The sequence below is a fragment of the Drosophila suzukii genome, chromosome 3, assembly GCF_043229965.1.
Source record: "Drosophila suzukii chromosome 3, CBGP_Dsuzu_IsoJpt1.0, whole genome shotgun sequence".
Classification (NCBI taxonomy): Eukaryota; Metazoa; Arthropoda; class Insecta; order Diptera; family Drosophilidae; genus Drosophila; species Drosophila suzukii.
Genome location: NC_092082.1, coordinates 76,536,585 through 76,554,448, shown reverse-complemented (window position 1 = coordinate 76,554,448; position 17,864 = coordinate 76,536,585). Strand labels below are relative to the sequence as shown.

Genomic DNA, 17,864 nt, shown 5'->3' with positions numbered 1-17,864 from the left:
CTTGAATGAACACCGAATAGTCACATCACCGAAATCGTCTGTATAAATTAGCAGTAACATACTTTGAATAGTAGATTGGCGATTACAGCGATGATATGGGGGACAACAAAGTCGCTTATCAACCATATAATTAAATCAGAACGAATAAGTTATGATCGAATCGCGGGCATTTTGTTCGGCCAGCTGAGGCCGAGACTTATCAGCGGTAAGGCGGAGAGGCCCAAGAGTCGTTTCAACTATTCAACTCCAATATCAGTTTACCGCACAGCCGCTTTCACAAAACAAAACGCTCTTAACTATTCGACGATAGAGGCGGTGGCAGAGCGGACCGATTACGGGAGCGGACTGCCAATGGGGACTGGTAATGGTACTGGTAGTATGTGCGTGGCAGCGGAAGAGAGCGGACCGCCTAAGTCAGATACTTTTTTTGGGGTGTCGTGCATCGTCGAAGTGCATCTCCCAATCTCCGGACATGGTCATGGACTTTGAGGAGATACTGGGCAAGTGCGGGGATGGCCATCGCTACCAGTACATGCTTTTGGCCCTCTACGGGTTGCTCATGTTCATCGTTTCCCGCCAGTATTTCGCCCAGAGCGTCATCAGCTTTGTGCCCGATCACTGGTGCTATCACGAACAACTGGAGAATCGAAGCTATGCCGATATAGCTGCAATATACGCCCCATTCCAGAGACCTTTGTGCACGCGACTCGCTTGGATCAGCGAAGATGGGAGTAATGCCACTGCCAGCAATCTGCCCTGTAATCGATGGATCTACAAATATGATTATGGTTTCCGAAGCATGAATGCCGATGTGAGTCCCTGTTCGGGCGCCACTTAAGAGTGTTTGATTTAAGAGTGTTTTTCCCGATCCCCCAGCTGAATTGGGTTTGCGATGAGGCATACAAGGCGCGAGTGGGTCAATCTCTGTTCTTTGTGGGCTCCATGTGTGGCACTTTGCTTTTTGGACTACTTGGCGACAGGATTGGAAGGATCAGGGCTGTGGTCCTGGCCAACTGGTGCGGCTTCCTGGGCGATTCGGCCACCATTTTCACCCAGAGCCTGGTAACGTTCTCAGCCAGCCGTTTTGTATCTGGCCTGGCTGCTGAGGCCAACGCCTACCTCATGTATATTCTGGGTATGTTATCATTATACAGCTCTCCAACTTATCTGATCTTAATTCTCCACCAACTCAACAGTGCTGGAGTACGTCTCGCCGAAGATGAGAAGTGTGGGCCTCAACCTGACGATGTGTGTTTGGTACTGTCTGGGCATGATTAGTGCGTCTTGGCAGGCCGTCTGGCTGGGCGAATGGCGCTCCTTTATGGCCTGGTCAGCGATGCCCCAGCTGCTGGTCACCGGCTTCTATTTTGTGGTCCAGGAGAGCGCCCAGTGGCTGGTCACACGCCACGACATCGAGGGCGCCGAGTTGCGCCTGCGCCGGGTGGCCAAGTTCAATCGGCGCGAGGTCAGCGAGGCGGACTTCGAGCTGTTCCGGCAGCACTGCAAGACCAAGGAGTCGGAGGCCACCAGCCAGCTGTCCAAGCAGAAGCAGGCACGTCTCCTCGACGCCCTCAAGCTGCCACGCCTGCGCCTCAGACTGATCTACGTGCTAGTTGTATTGTAAGTAAATTAAGGTCTTAAGTACGTGAGAATATGTTCTAAATCAGTGGTGCAGTAGGAGCAGTGCGGGTAGTCCATCGGTTACAAATTTGTTCTGCCGCCGCTCTGCCGCCACACTGCCACACACACAGTACATGTTTCTATGAGCAAATTGCTCAAAAAAAACAAATTCTAACCTGTCGTTGAGTTACCTGCATTCTGCTTATGAGACTTTGTTGTATTTGTATCATTATAAAAAACTTTATATCTATGTATCTTACCTTTTCGAAATTTTGGAGAAATGTAGTCCTAAACCTTCTCAGCATTTTTCAAAACTAACGAATCCTTTGAGGATTCGAATTTGATAGTTTGATTTGTAATATTAGTAATATAACCCCTCTAAAGAAGGCTGATTTATAACGTATTTATCTTCTTTCTAGCTCGGTAATAACGCTCTGCTACAATACGATGTCTCGCAATGTGGAAGGCCTGACCATATCGCCATTCGTGATGTTCTCCCTTTTCGCCCTGACTTTGCCACCTTCAGGAATCTTCCAGACCCAGGTCCAGAAGAATTTCGGACGCAAGTTTACCTCGGTGACCAGTATGACAGCCACTGGAGTGTTGACAGCGGCCATAGGGATTTTGCTAACCTTCTGGACACAACCGAGTGAGACGGTGATGGTGTGCCTCCTGCTGGTGTCCCGATTCGGGATCTCGGTGATCACGGGGTCCACCATGCAGATCTCCGCCGAGCTTATGCCCACCTGCGTGCGATCCAGTGGACTGGCGGTGATCCACGTCACGGGAGCAGCTTTTTCCTTTCTCTCGCCTTATATACTCCACCTGGACACCTATTTTCGAGCAGCATCCTCCATTATTCTCTGTATGCTCCTCCTGCTTTGTGCCTGGATCTGCCTGCTCCTGCCGGAGACGAGAAACAAAAAGCTGCCCATGTCCCTGGCGGAGGGCGAGGAGTTCGGCAAGGGCGAGCGGATGTTCGACTTTCTGAGGAGCCTAGAAAAGGAAGATCATCAGGATCTCAGCGCCGGAACCAATGAGAAACTTATGACGGAATAAGTGTACTTACTAAGTAGGTGTTACCTTTGGATCTTATCAGATCTGCTACGTTTTGAAGTATAGCTTCTAACTATGTTCTTGAAAAATGCATTTAATTACATTCGTTAAAATCTTTTTTAAGCAAAGTAAAGCCTGTAAAAGCTTAAAATAATACTAAGAATTTATTATTTTTGTTACCATTAACTTTACAAAGGTTAGAAATAACTTAAGACTTAAATATGTGCACTGAACAGTTAAGATCTTCTTTATCTAAAGGGCTCTATGAGCCTATACAATAAAAATAACTTAAGAATGTTTATAACAACATGATGAGCCTAAACAAGTGGAATGTATAAAGTACAAGATAATAATACTTATAGCTGACAATAAGAATGGCAAAAAAGACTGTGGTTATAACTATTATTGTTGAAGATTTTGATAAGAAAGATTCAGGCATCATTTAATGATTTGTTTTATGTGCTATAATATAAATGTATAAAAATAATAAAAACAAGTTTTTACTAAGCAACTGTCTTAGCTTGATTGTGCCATAAATTTTAAAATCTGATTTATATCCCAGTATGTAGATGGAAGAAAGTATATTCTCTACATTAGCAAATCCCTTGAGAGAGTATTTGAATGTTCATGCTGGCGAATCAGGGCTGTCGTTCTTACTTTTAACTAATCGCACTCTTGACCTTATGTATATTACACTTGAGGATGGGCGGCGCTTTGTTGTTTTGGTTTTATTAAGAGTCCATTCAACTTATTGTTTGATTCACATTTCAGAGGTCACGCCGCGCGTTTATCTATGCCAGGGAAGGCTTTCCTCCCCGTGAGACGCCGGCGTTTGTTTAGATTAGAGTGAATGAGTGAATTCACTTAAATAATAAAGAATCCGCGTTTGAGCGACCCGCCTGGCCAGCCATATAGACGATAAGGCAGCCGCCCCAAAACAATCTTATCGGGGATGTACGGAGACTCAACGCGCGAATCCGGCCACCTTGCACTCTTTTTCGCCTCGGTTAGAATCGGAACGGTCTCGGTTCGGATCGGTTGGGTTTAGTCTTAATAGAATCTCAGCGAGAGCACGTCATGGATTTTGACCAGATCTTGGAGAAGTGCGGCAGTGCGGGTCGCTATCAGTATCTGATGATACTGCTGCTCGGCTACATAGCGTTCACGACCACCGTGCACTACTACTCGCAGAACATAATTGGGTTTGTGCCCCAGCACTGGTGTCATCATGAGGCTCTGGCGAATCGTAGTTTCGAGGAGATTGCCGCTATATATGCCCCGTTTGGCAAGGAGGCCTCCTGCACCCGGCTGGATAGGATTGAGGGTGACCAGGTCACGGTGAGTAATGAGACCTGCCAGCGTTGGATATACAACTATGACTTTGGATTCAGGAGCATGAATGCGGAGGTGGGTTAAATAAGATGTGGAAAATTCCTGGTATTCTAAAGCACCTCCCTCATTTCCCAGCTGAACTGGGTGTGTAATGATGCCTATAAAGCGAGGATCGGACAATCTCTGTTCTTCCTGGGCTCCTTGATGGGCACCTTTACCTTCGGCATGCTGGGCGACAAGATCGGTCGTGTGAGAGCCGTCATCCTGGCCAATCAGTGTGGATTTGTCGGCGACTTTCTCACCACATACGCCTCCAACTTGGTGCAGTTCGCCATTTTTCGGTGCATTTCTGGTCTCGCCGCCACGGCAAATTACTATCTCATGTTTATTCTGGGTAAGCACTGCGATATCTCTGGCACTCTGGCAAGAACGGGTGTAGATCTGGGAAAAGCTTTGACATACATATGTACAGTTCAGAGTCAACAACAGTGTCTACTCTTAGTAATTGCCAAGACTACCCATGTTACGCATCTGTTTAGATTAACCAGATGACATTAGGCTATACATGCCCACTTTTGAGTGCCGGGACCATATGATGTCAGGCATTACTTCTTGTGAACTCTTTGTAAACTGAGTTAACCTGACCGTTATTATGACTGTTTTTAAAGAATTCCTAATTACTTAAATGTTTTCTTTTCAATATTTTTTTATTCAATCCTTAAGATTCCTAAGTAATATTTTTTATTTATTGACACATTTTAATTGTCATTTTAAATGCTTATTTTAGTTCTGGAATACTTGGCGCCCAAACTGAGGAACATGGCCATAAGTGGAACCCTGGGCATATGCTTCTGCCTGGGAGCTCTGGTGGCTCCCTGGCTTTCTGTTTTGGCCGGCAACTGGCGGATTTACCTGACCTGCTCGGCGCTGCTCCAACTGGTGGTGGCCCTGTTTTACTTTGTGGTTCAGGAGAGTGCCCAGTGGCTAATCACGCGGACCAATGTGGAGGGCGCCATTGCCAGGCTGAAGCACATCGCCCACTTCAATGGACAGGAGGTAAAGGCAGCCGACTTTGAGGCCTTCAGGCGGAGCTGCATTGTTAAGAGGAAGCTCTCGAATCAACCGGAACAAACAGCCGGAATTATCGATCTACTGCGGACCCCGAATTTACGAAAGACTTCGTTGTTGATGCTAATTACTTTGTAAGTATGACAGTCAAAAAATGACAGTTAAAATGGTTTAAAAGTGTTAAAGTAATTTGTTAAAGATACAAATTTTTACAAATTTTATATTTGGAAGTGCTTAAAAATTGATGAAGGGATAACATTTTTAAATTTTTTAAAAAATGTAAAATATAATTTACTAATTTCTAGAACGACAAGTTTGGCGACTTATAAACTACTATTCGACAGCCAAAAAATATTCCCCCTGAATTTAAAACAAACTGATATGATCTCATGGGCAGTTTTTCGAAGTTTAGAATGTAAATTGGTTGTTTACTCCTTAAAAACTATAGCCAATTACATTTGAAGAAACCTTTTATAGGGTCTAAAAAATGCGGCATTAGCAAATTTCTAACATTTAGAGCGAATATAAATAGATTTGTTTTCCTAAATGCTTAATTTTGTATAGATTAAGTGGCTGTATTGGTATAGATAGTCTTCAATGAGTATTTCTGAGTTATTTTTTGCTAATTTAATATTTGGTTTTTTTCCTTCCTTTCATACGCAGCATGTTGACTTCATTGAGCTTTAATACCATCTCTCGAAATGTGGAGGGGCTTGGCCTTTCGCCCTTTGTGGTCTTCTCCCTGTTCGCCGTGGTCGTCCCGCCATCTGGATTCATTCAGGGACTCCTGCAGAGTCGAGTGGGCCGCAAGGCCACGGCCTTTTTGGCCATGCTCTGCACCGGATTGCTGTCCTGCGCCCTGGGCGTGGCACTCTCCACAGAGGGCGCCCAGAGCAATGTGACCTTACTGTTGGCCTTCGCCCTGCCCATGAGGCTGGGTATCTCCATGTGCTACACGGTCACCTCGCAGTTCGCCTCGGAGCTACTGCCCACCTGTGTGCGCTCGAGGGGAATTGCTGCAGTGCACCTGGCTGCTGCGGGGGCGTCCTTTGTGTCACCCTACCTCATTCATCTGGGCACTAAGCTGGCGGCAGCTCCGTCCCTCATCCTGGCCCTGCTCCTGCTTTCGGCGGCCTTTTGCACGCTCCTGCTGCCGGAAACGAACAACAGGTGAGAAATCTTTACTATTAATAATTAATAATAATAATTTAATAAATTAATTATTTATTATAAACAATTATATTAATAAAAAACATTTTAAAATTTATTTTAGGCGTCTAAAAGTATGCAACAAAATATTTTAAACGCAGTAGTACTTAGTACTCATTCAGAAAGCCGTCTATCCTTTATTCATTGCATACTTTTAGACACCTAAATATATACCATATTTAAAAGTGATATAAAACCCCTATCGATTTTTGTAGGACCCCCGTTTTTCTTATTTTTATTTTAAAATATTTAAATTTCAAAGGTTTTTCCTAAAACTGATATACCTTTTTATTATCCTCAGACAACTTCCCATCACATTGGCGGATGGCGAGGCCTTTGGCAAGGGGGAGTCCATGCTGTCCTTCGACTGTTGGCGCCGGCACGATGACGATGTATCCAAGGAAGCCGTCGAAGAAGTCAAGCTGCATCAACTCAACGGACAGCAAACAAGATCCGAAACGGAAGCGGAAGTGTAGATAAAACCCAATCAAAGTATTTCCCCACAGACCTCTATACCAAAGACCCCATAACGCTTTCAGGCAAAAAAAAACTAGACACGGTTGTTGCGAAAGTTGTCAATAGATGTGAAGTTTGCTTTATTTTATTGATTCACTGCTGTTCACAATTTATAACACAATTTTAACTTAGCAACTTGTATTGAGCCAATTTCTTGAGTTCATCAGCTTTTTGGGAATCGTGTGTCGTCTGTATTGTTTGCTTTTGTATTAAGTACTTACTTGTAAGTAAAAGGGTCATAAGTATCTTGTATCTTGTAAATGGTTATGTAAACTCTTGTAATTATGTAACGCTTAAATGCCATAAACATAACGGCTACAATTTGATCGCTTCATCCTGCCATTCAATTGCCATAGAAAGTCTTACAAACTCTAGCGTACAATTGCTCGGAATCTCAACTGGGACTTCCGTTGACCATTGCGAAACTGACCAAAGGTCGGTTATCTTAAATCTAAGTGTAAAGTCTAGCGCAGACATGGCGAGAAGTGATTTAGGGCCCCCGTCGCTGGTTGCCAGATGATAACATTTGAAACTCGAAAGACTCTCGACCAACTTAATCAGCTATTCAGCGAAGGGTCTAACTTAAGAAGTAGTTCAATGTAAAATTATATAAAAGGGATCAAAAGATTGTTCTCAGGGCAGTACAGGGGATACACAATCAGTGTGTCAGCTGTGAAACAACTTAGATTAATGCTTGTAGGAAGGCAACCGCAGCGTTTTTCAGATCATCATCTAGTACTATGTATATTTGTGTAACTTATGTGTGTACTCGCTAAAAAAGTTTTCTACATTAACGCAACATGTGTACTTTTGGGGGAGGGGGCAAGGCTCTTGGGCCTATACGCCCGAATGCCTAATCAAAAATATTATCCTTGGGGTTCTATATTCTATGAGCAATTCTGGCGAATGCTAACAAATACAATGGGTACCTAAATATTTCTGATATCATTAATCTGTAACATTAATCTGTGTAATTGCCTGGCATCCAAGGGGACACCCAGGAAACGTCAAAAACGTTCTATAGAAATCACCTATCGATAGGGGTTCTCAATCTGTGAGAACTGGGCCTAATAACAAATATTCTCGTCGAAACGCTTAGTACTACGGAATGCGAACGGAGTGCTCACCGCTTGTAAAGGGGTTATAAGTAATGTATCTCAGTAGATGTATATGTATAAAGTAGGTAGGTGTGAAGTCTGTATCGCATCCATAAACATGTATAATCAACACTAGTTCACAATAGTTCAGTTGAATCCGAAATGCACGTACACAGTAAAAAGGTAAAAAGATCTCTCATAGTTCTCTCGCGACCTGAGACTGAGTACGGATGGTACTCGAGTATCCTATATACGACTATATAGCACCATCTCAGTGAGTAAGTGGATAAGTAAAGACCGAGTGGCGATTGTTAAAACACAACCCCAACCACCTCTCCTGCGATCCTAAGGTAAGTGATATACTTGATTTAGGTGGTAAGTACATAGTAAGTAGTAGAAAAATATACATGTAGTAAACATTGAAACTTTGGAGACTTTAGAGGGAATAAACTATGGCTACGGGTGTGTATATATATATATATATATATATATATGTATATTGGGTGTGGGTGCGATTGGGCTCCCAACAAAATTTATGGCTAGATTAGAGAGCCAACCAACAGCAAACGCTTCAACCTTAGATTATGAACTATTTGTGGGTAGAACTAGTATCTGTGTGTATATTGTGGTTTCCTACTTGCGCTTTTTATGCTACTAAATACCAATTACTTTTGCAATATTTGCTGCTTATTGTTTGACATTTATCATATGTTGATTTAGAGAAAGTATTCTATGACCACATCCAACTCTGGCTTAATATTCACATTGATTTCCATCAATATCAACATCGTAATCAACTTCGTTTGTGGTGAGCCATTCTACCAAAGTGTGTAAATGTATGTACTATATCATGATCATCACCGAATTTCAGGCGAGTGCAATATCTGTGTGTGTTTCGAAAACATCGAGTATAAAAGACAAGCGGTATTTAGGCAACGAGTGATTCAGCAATTTTCTTTTATAAAAAACATCTTCTATAAATTTGTTGTCAAGTATCATTCAACGTTAAATATTACTTTGTATTATCGGTATCTACCACTTACACCAAAAGCTTTCATAAGACTCGTTTTTGTATTCTTAAAAGTGATTTCTTTGAAACAATTCATCTTATAGAGCTGCCCTACGACCTAAGGGTTATCCATACATATGCCTATGTATATATAAAGTCCACAATAATCAGATTTTGGAGGGAGGTGACATCTTTGGCTGCTATGGGAATTGATTGATTCATTGATTGCTGTGGTGGGTCTCTACCCTTACAGGTAAATAAGTGGCATGAAGCTTAGCTGGATTTGCACAATGTTCACGATATGTATGATGTCAGGATAGAGATATATATGCAGTTTGCTTAGAGTCTAGGGAACAAAAGAGCGGAAAATAAACCAAAAATGTTGAATTTACAAAAATGTTATTTGTATTTTTCGGATATTATGGGTAGTTATACATAGTAAGCTTATGCCTCGATTTAACTAGGTTTTAACTTTACGTTTATATGTAGGTTTATCGTAGTTTAGCGCATATAGTATGCCAATTGCGAATGCCTCTCAGAGGGGAGAGGTGAAAAAAAACACACACATACAAATTGTCTTAATATCTAGGCAGGCCAACCTTGGGGCCTCATCGTTTGTTTTGCTTTACAGTTTTGCTTTTAGTTTTTATCTGCATCGAATAGCTGAGAATTGCGCTTACAATTAGTGCCATAAACTTGATAAGGTTTGTTTTTTTTTTCTTGCTTAGTTTCTCATGTCTGCCTTGATTACTTTGTTTTTTATTTTTTCGTATCTGCGGTAATTGCAGCGTCATCGCCATATTCGAGTATTCAGAAATCATCATTCCACACTCTTAACACTAACTTGTGAATGTTACAATCGTTCCTTTTCTTATACCGCTAGTAATGCTTCTCAGAGTCGACGTGATCGTTAATTGATAATTATCGCATAATTAATACAATACAATACAATGCAGTGGGCCATTTGGCCATTCTAACTGCGATTTTGTGGTTTGTCTCGGTTCTAAACAATAAGTTACTATATGTTGGCCTATGGCAAATTGGCTCGAATGCCATCCAAACTGGAGCGCAGCACCAAGCTGCCCTCCACCCAGAAGTTCGGCCGATCCAGCATGTTCTGCCACAGGGAGAGCTCCTTGCCAGTGGCATCCATCCATTCGACTTGTCTTCCATAACTGCGACCTATTAGAATTGGAGGTATTTTAGTATGTGGAATGAGAATGAGTATCTCGAACTTACCTGTTCCCAAAGAGAATCGTATGCCGCCAACAAACTCATTGCTGGCCAGACGATCATGATCCCAGACGGTGAGCTCTAGGGCGCGTTCAGACAATTCCTCCAGGGAAACATCCTCATAAACAAAGGTATAGTTCCAGCTGGGATGCAAAGTGCGCTTCACAACCGGCGTCTTTTGCTTGGAGCTTCGCGTGCGATCGGGCAATAAATAACTAGGGAATTAAAATCAAAGTTAGTTAGATATATAGTTATTAAATTGAAGTTAAGAACCCACCTCTTGCAGAAGGCATCGCAAGTTCCATTGGCCTTGATGGGACTCAGGTGCTTGGCCTCCTTGACCAGCACATGCAGCTGGCCGCCCTTGGAAGTCCGATCTGATTTAGAGGTCACCGACTTGATGCTGCCTCCAAACTTGCGTAGATTTGAAGAGCTGCCTGTGATGGAGGAGCCACGCGAGAAGAACGAGGATTTAATGTTCTCCGGGGGAATGTATTTCAGGCCCACCACAATATCACCTCTGTAGGTGGCCACTTCGTCGAAAGGTTCGCTCTGGAAGATCAGGAAAATTATTATAAGGCCTCCTTGAGAAAATGGGTTTACAAACTTACGCGTTCTTGGAGTAGATACCACTGCGACTGGGGATTGTCAAAGAGGCGACCCTGCAAATTAACACTGACTTCGCCCAGGAAGTCGTTTCGTCCAAACATATCCGAGTGCCAGACGGTGAGCCATAGAGTTCTCGACTCCAGACTGGAAATGGGTGTGTGGAAGCGCATCGTCTCGTCGAAGATGGGATTCAGTGTGTGCTTCTTGACTTTGGTTTTGCGCTTGCCGGCCTTCGATTTGTCGGGCAGAAGATATACCTAAACGGAGGTAATTAGAGTAATTAGTTGGATTGTTATACACAAATAGAGGTAGTAGAACCCACCTTTACATAGGGATCGCTGCGATTGCGTTTGGCATCCACGGCAGCCAGATCTTTGCAGCGCACCACATGGACTTCCAAAGCACTTAGCTTGTAGTTGTACTGCATGGCGAACTCCACCTGACCCTTGACCACCACAGTGCCATAGCGACCTTCTCCGGCTCCCGAATAAACACTGGCCATGGATTCCGAACGCACCTATGATAAGAAAATATTTGAGTTATTCAGTTTGTAATGAGATCTTCTCCAGCTTTAAGGTACTTACCCCCAGCGAGCTGAGACTGCTGCGGTTCTGGTGCATGGCCACCAGCCGATCGATGTCCTCATCCGACTGGGTGGGCCACGTTTCGCTGGAGGCACGCGACTGAATGGGACTGCCGGTGCCATCTGTCTGCCTTTGGCCAATCACCGGCGATCGAGTCAGTTCCTCGGCGGCCACTTTAGCCTCCTCTGCAAAGAGAAAAGAAAATGTATCATCAATTAGCACTCGAGTTTTCCACAATTAAGGCTAATGATCTATGCGAGCTGATGATTAACGATTGCAGGCAATCGATAGAAAATGTTTCTCAGTATTTTTAGCTGATGGCTCCCCTTTACACTTGTCTTTCAACTGTAATATATTACTATAACTCAAATATATTTCTTGGTAGTCAACATAAACGTTTCTAGACAATTATTATAAGGTTAAGATAGGAATGCAATGAGGTCATGATGTGCACAATTCAAAAGGTCACAGCGAGGCTAAGTTAAGTGAAATTGAGATGTTTCATGTCTTCTTATTTTAGGTTCACAGTATACTCAAAAAGTATTCGAACTGAACATGAAAAATTTCAAGTCATAGCTATATTACGCTTTTCCTTAAATTAATATTCATTTATTCTTTTTGAGTTTAAAGAGAAAATCGCAATTCATTCAGGATTTCTAAAATAACGGGCGAATACTTTTTTTGAGAATACTATACTTTTATAAGAATTGCATTTTGATGAGGGTTTTACCGAGTACTTTGAGTATAGGTGTATGATATAATTGTAATTGCAATACAGTTCAAAGAAGATAAATTCTATTCAATATTTGAAATGTAATTGCTTGTTCATGGTAGTTAAAAATAAACTATTTCAAGTGCAATAAGATTGGAGATCTTGGAGGAGAGCAGCTTGGGGCGTCGGTGCAAGGAGCATGCAGTTGGTGGCAGGCAGACAATGACCACCCACCTACCTTGCACCGCCACCCGATCCTGCTCTGGATGCTCCTCCCGCTCAGCGTGCTCCTCCTCCTCGCCCTCCACGAAGGTCACATGCAGTGGAGTGCGACGGTGCAGAATTAGCGATGTCCTGCCCCCAGGAGCAGCTGCCGGCAGGTCCTCTTCGAGGGTCTCCAGAAACCGATCCGAGTTGGACCTCAAACTATCGTCCCAGGTCCAAGCTCTTCTTTTAACCACAGAGGGGGATCGCATTTGCGGGTGCACTAGCTTGGGTTGCTCCTGGGGAGCGGGATTGGGATCGGGGGTCTCCTCAACTAGATTCTCACTTTGTCCATTGGCCACCGCCTCGCGTTGTTTCATTTCGAGTATAAAAGAAGCCACCTTGTCATCGATATCGTCATCCTCCTCCTCGGAATCAAAGTCGTATCTATTGGTTCTTCTTCTGCAGCAATAGCAGAAAAAGAGGCTTTTCTTTGGCTTGCCACCGGAACTGCTCCAATAATCCTGATAGTTCCTGGGGCGACGCCTCCTTTTCCACCAGCATTGGCCAAAAAGTCGTTGCCACTTGGATTTCCTCTGGTATTTTTTGTCTCCCTTCTCAAATCTCTTTTTTCTCATGCGATTAAGAGCCGCATATTGAATTTTTCCAGCCGAACTGGAGGGCAGTGAGGAGGATCCCGCGGGCTGAGACTTGACTCTGCCATAGTTGTGCACTCGAGCCAGTGGAGCAGGTGCAGCCGAAGCTGGCGGGGATTTCTTGATGGCGGAGGTGGAGGAGGAGGCAAAGGCATTATAGCTGGCTTCTTTTGACGCCGCGTTTGCCGTTCGCCGTGGGCCAATTAAACGAGTCACTTGCTTCATTTTCTCGATTTCTCATTTCACAATTGCGCGTTTTGGTGGCAAGATTAATTGGTGACCGCTTTTTTTGGTGTCATCCGCAGTCGACTGCAAATGTTTATTATCACTTTTGGCTCTGCCGTTTCGCCAACCAGTTGACAGTTGTCATCTGATGGGTTTCTCAATTGCCTACACTGCGCAACACTTTGAGTCAATTAGAAAGGTCTAAGCTTTTGGGGGTTTTATTGGAAGCGTTGGTGTAATCTAACTTTTAATTAAACCACTATTTTGTAAAAATAAATTGGCAAAAAGCGCTTTAGAGCAAAACATTTTTAAGGCAACAATTTTTAAAAAATTGTTTATTTACATTTCTGTTAATGTTGTTGTCTAAGTCCTATCTTTGGTAAATGTTTTTATCTTTTATTTTCTAAGAATTGAAAAACTGATATTTTATTTCCAATGAACAAGTGGAAAGCAGTCTCATAAAGTACCTCACTTGCTATCTTTAAGATATATCTAACAACAGCCGCTTAATAAATGTTTTTTTTTTCAGGGAAAGTTGTTATTAGAAGTGATTGAAAAATGTATAAAATAATAATGGAAAGTTTTTGTCAAGTTTATTATTTATTATCATTTTCTAGAATTCCGCGACTCAATCAAAATAGATACCAAGTGTTTGTCTGCTTTATTGGTTCTGGTATTTCACCCGGCCGATAAAATAACTTCCACCTATTATCTCCAAGTTATATTACAACAGAAACGGCTGATAATGAATTATTTTTAAGCAATGTGACATAGATTGGAGGCCCTTTGATAAGATTGCCTGGCGACACGGAATCTTTGGTTATTCGCACACGTAATTGGGGCACTTGATCGCCGCTTAAGAGCCTCTTATCTTAGATAGAGGTTCCCAGCCATAAAAAACATTTGCATGGCCCACCGTCAGCAGTCAATTAAATTAAATTAAGTCGAAATAGCGGCCCTGAACTTGCCACAGCCTTCGGTTTTTGATGACCAAAGCGAAGGTGTGAAATCGAAGGGGATTGCCTGCTCGGCAGTAAACCCATAAAAGTGGGTCAGATTACACCCAGAGCGTTGAGGGATCCCAGTATGCAATTATACACAGAGAAATATCCATTAAAATGGCTTAAATGTTTGCCCTCTGTGTTGGAAATTTGAATTTCTTTTATGCAGTCACGATTTGTTGACAAATACCTCATTTCGTTTTCGCTTTTTTTTATAGCACTTCTATAATTTCCGCTATGTTAGCACAGGGCCCAAAAAAACGTGAGCGGGAATGCCAAAAACCAAACCCCAAACAAAACAACCAGGCTACTACCAAAAACCCAAAGCGAAAACCCGGCAAACTAAAAGTCAAAGTGAGCGAAACACTTCACTTTCACTGCAAAGCGATCGGTTCGTTGGAGTTAAGATCGGAATGCGCGGGGCCTTATAGAGCACATCGTTCCGGCGGAGCTCCAGTCCCGTTACGCGGTTCGAGGCAACTGATCCGGAGACCGGAGTCAGTGCCAGAACCCCAGAACAGAACATGATGGTCAGGGCGAGAGCAAATCTAAGTTATATTCAATTATTCAAATATTGAACTGTGGGTCGCGAGGGGCGCCTAGCCAATGAAATTGCAATTAACAAGAGCGATGGAAAAACAATCTCCAAAAGAGGGTTGCTCTTGGATAAATAGTGAAGACGAATATTGGTCGAAAAAATAGTTTAACAGAAACAAAATGGAATTACTTTTACTACAGTTTTTTATGAAGTTATTAATACAAAATTTGAACTGTGTCATTTAAGAGGATTTAGCTGTGCTTTGTTTCTTAGTTTTGAGTGGAAAGCTCTATTTATATAGTTAAGTAAACTACTTTGACTAAAAATGTTTGTCATTGTATAATTTATTAATTTTTGTTGAAATACTTTCGTTAGATGGTAGACATGTACTGATAATAAACAGGTATTAAAAACAAGTTTTTGAGTCTTCATGAAGTATAGAAAAAGACTACTTTAACTAACCATTTAAGAAACTACATATGTCTTTGTGATAAATAATAAACTTTTGATTTGTACTGTCATAAAATTCTAAAACCATTCTGATGATAGATTAGCATTACAAAAAATCTTTTAAGTGTTCCTTAAACGATGTCTTTCTGATCATATATATGATTAACTTTTGTTAAAATACTTTCTTAGGATAGAAAACAGCTACTGATGATAGATAAGTGGCTATAAATATAGGTTTAACATGATGCCCCAAGAACCACAGATCTCTCCTCGCTTACCCATCGAGATTTGCAGTTGGAAAGAGTGAAAGATATATAGAGACATTCCGTCTCGCATTTCTGGGTATTCTGTCTCGGCTGTCGCGGGCAGAAAGGTTAATTTAATTAGTGGGTCCAAACCGAACTCAGATCTTTAAAAGCCGGGTAATGGGTGTCGCTTACAGGGTGATCTTCCGCTTGAAGACCGACTTGCAGTCGAAGCTTCCGTCATGCGGCTGCGATAATTGCAAGTCGCTTCGATTTGCATAATTGTGGAAATCACTTGCAGTGCAATATTATTGTTGCATGCAGCGGCCCCCGCTGGCAACTTGGGTTTTGTTTTGGTGCAAAACACTTAAACGGCTGCCGGATGGGCACGGACATCGTGGAAAATGGACGTGGACGTGGAGCATGGAGCTCGGAGCACGGACCACTTCCGCACTCCGGCGGTGCAGCGATGCGATGCACGAAACTAGATGGGGAAAATGTACAATTCCCCAGGCAATGTCAACTCTTTTGTGGGTTTGAAAACATTAATTGTTGTATGCAAAATGAAATAAATGAAATAAATACAGGAAATAAGCTGGCAAAGCTCTTTATCAACGTCAAGAGCTTAAATAACGAATGGGCGTACAAACGTACAGAAGTTCAATACTTTGAAAAGAGTTTTGGAAGCAGCGGGGGCACCCATTTAATTGTGTTTTGGCCAAGACAAACGAGTTGGTTGAACTGGAAATAGAAACTGTGTAAACACAACTGTTTTAGAGATGGCAACGTGAAAAAGTTGACAGGCAACCTTGGTGGTCCATTGACCAAAATTCAATTCGGATCATGATGAGTTCATCTACGAGTATTTCTTTAACCATTTTCTGTGCTTAAAAGCTTTATGCTTAAGCAATGAAAGTTTTATTAAAATTTAATTCGTATTTTCCATGGTTTATCTGGGGGGCCTATGAAAGCGTAATGGCTTATCGGTTTAATGTGCCGGAACGCTATAAAGTAACTGAGTTTTCAAAAGAAAATATAAAAGGCATTACGTCGAAAATGCATTTTAATACGATTTCTCTTTTAATGATTAATATTTTTTATCGATAAAAGAAAATTAATGATTACTGTTCCATTTTTGATTAGTTCCTATTAACTGTATTCGAGGTTTCTTTTAATAATTGTTATAAAAACTATCTGTAGGATTTTAACAGCTTATAAATATTTTGAAATATTTAAAAATAATAATCATATGTGGTTATCCATATGTAATCCATATATTATTCATTATTTTGTTCGTCTAAAAATATTTTTAAAATGTTATCTACATTTTGTGTGTACTTTATTTTTAAACACATTAAGGAGTGCCCATTTTTAGATTGGTTACCAGTTTTAGCCTATTCCAACCACCCCTCATCCCCCATCCCACATCTCTAGGTGACACAGCAAAGTTCAGGCTTTGAGCCTGCACCCAGGTTTTCGAGTAGCGAGTTCGAGTTCCATTGACCAAGCGGAATATAATCAATATAATCATATTCCACACATCCAAAACTACACACTTCTATAGCCAGATACATCTGGAGCCACATTAACACACTAACTGAGGCAACTGTGCGAAAATCGCTTTAGACGCTAACTGGAAACCCAGTCGCAGTTGGCTATGAGTGGAGCGCTCAATATGGATACAGTTAATTGACCTTGATTGAGTTTATTTCGGGGGAAGCAGCTGTCTGCGGAACCGAATGTCTCCATCTGAGTTGGTGTGAGTTTGTATCTATGAGTGGGCTTCCCAGCAACATCAACATCATCATTATCTTGGAAGGCTGAGTTGGAGGGAAGTGTCACATTCCCGGGATTTCTTCCCCAGTCTAATCAGCATAAAATAGTTCAGGGTGCGGCGCCTCCCTTCTGCCAACTTTGGATACCCATTATGAGGTACTTATGCAGAATTCATTCTGGGAAGTGGGTGTTTCAACAGGTTATGCTTTTCGAGTATGGAAAATGTAAATATAAGATTTGGCAGAATCGAGATGTTCTTTATTCTAGTCGATAAAGAAATTATCATTTTAAGGATTGTAATTTTTTGATCTATGAAATTTTCACTAGATACTTACAAAATGAAATCTAAATCCACTTTACTGATATGAATTTTCCTATCAAAATGTGAATTTTAAAATATATGTTCTTCTGCATTATAACCCACTTTCCAACTATATATTCCTGTAAAGTTTATTTCCCCGTGTAGACCTCGCCTTGAGGCCATCTGTCTCCCACTCGTCTAAGGATCAGATTGCCCCAGGACTTTTTTGTCGGCAAGTGCTGAACTCCTGCCACTTGGCGTGAGGAATTTTTCATTAGGAAGGAAGCAATTTCATGGCCAGTTATTTGAGCCCGCCGGCTGACGCCTATGTGCGTGTCCCGGGAACTGGGTACGCACCACCCCTTCCATCTGATACCATCACAAGGTGTGGCCACCATCCCCTAACCGGTATGCAAAAGGTAA

General features: G+C 42.1%; 4 protein-coding genes across 10 annotated transcripts in view; 3 read left to right on the top strand and 1 right to left on the bottom strand.

Annotated features, from left to right (window-relative positions):
* UQCR-C1 (Ubiquinol-cytochrome c reductase core protein 1) overlaps nucleotides 1-17,864 on the top strand; it is a 289,718-nt gene that overhangs the window by 183,052 nt on the left and 88,802 nt on the right. The window lies entirely within an intron of this gene.
* LOC108015607 (solute carrier family 22 member 13) lies at nucleotides 57-2,800 on the top strand. The gene is made up of 4 exons (XM_017082095.4): nucleotides 57-811; nucleotides 877-1,135; nucleotides 1,197-1,620; nucleotides 2,040-2,800. The coding sequence occupies exons 1-4, from the start codon at nucleotides 365-367 to the stop codon at nucleotides 2,677-2,679; spliced, it is 1,770 nt and encodes a 589-aa protein (XP_016937584.4). The 5' UTR covers nucleotides 57-364; the 3' UTR covers nucleotides 2,680-2,800.
* LOC108014528 (solute carrier family 22 member 6) lies at nucleotides 3,680-7,595 on the top strand. Its single transcript, XM_017080668.4, has 5 exons — nucleotides 3,680-4,083; nucleotides 4,144-4,402; nucleotides 4,796-5,210; nucleotides 5,740-6,246; nucleotides 6,587-7,595. The coding sequence occupies exons 1-5, from the start codon at nucleotides 3,754-3,756 to the stop codon at nucleotides 6,759-6,761; spliced, it is 1,686 nt and encodes a 561-aa protein (XP_016936157.4). The 5' UTR covers nucleotides 3,680-3,753; the 3' UTR covers nucleotides 6,762-7,595.
* Nucleotides 9,290-17,864, bottom strand: part of btsz (bitesize) — a 60,520-nt gene continuing 51,945 nt past the window's right edge. For 5 of the 7 annotated variants that reach the window (XM_065867238.2, XM_065867241.2, XM_070996259.1 and 2 more), the window contains 6 exons: nucleotides 11,334-11,518; nucleotides 11,072-11,266; nucleotides 10,752-11,006; nucleotides 10,418-10,692; nucleotides 10,147-10,355; nucleotides 9,290-10,089 (listed from right to left, as the gene is read on the bottom strand). In XM_065867238.2, the coding sequence (XP_065723310.2) occupies nucleotides 9,938-10,089; nucleotides 10,147-10,355; nucleotides 10,418-10,692; nucleotides 10,752-11,006; nucleotides 11,072-11,266; nucleotides 11,334-11,518 (1,271 nt within the window). In that variant the 3' untranslated portion in view covers nucleotides 9,290-9,937. Of the gene's footprint in view, nucleotides 10,090-10,146; nucleotides 10,356-10,417; nucleotides 10,693-10,751; nucleotides 11,007-11,071; nucleotides 11,267-11,333; nucleotides 11,519-12,283; nucleotides 13,287-17,864 lie in introns of those variants that run through there. The other 2 variants (XM_065867242.2, XM_065867243.2) reach the window with 2 other exon arrangements.

Excerpts from the sequence above, each read along its gene's own strand:
- LOC108014528 (XM_017080668.4), top strand. The coding sequence starts at position 3,754 with ATGGATTTTGACCAGATCTTGGAGAAGTGCGGCAGTGCGGGTCGCTAT. Across the intron at positions 4,403-4,795 it reads CTATCTCATGTTTATTCTGG|TTCTGGAATACTTGGCGCCC; the intron begins GTAAGCACTGCG and ends TGCTTATTTTAG. Across the intron at positions 6,247-6,586 it reads CTGCCGGAAACGAACAACAG|ACAACTTCCCATCACATTGG; the intron begins GTGAGAAATCTT and ends TATTATCCTCAG.
- LOC108015607 (XM_017082095.4), top strand. The coding sequence starts at position 365 with ATGGTACTGGTAGTATGTGCGTGGCAGCGGAAGAGAGCGGACCGCCTA. Across the intron at positions 1,136-1,196 it reads CTACCTCATGTATATTCTGG|TGCTGGAGTACGTCTCGCCG; the intron begins GTATGTTATCAT and ends CCAACTCAACAG. Across the intron at positions 1,621-2,039 it reads ATCTACGTGCTAGTTGTATT|CTCGGTAATAACGCTCTGCT; the intron begins GTAAGTAAATTA and ends TCTTCTTTCTAG.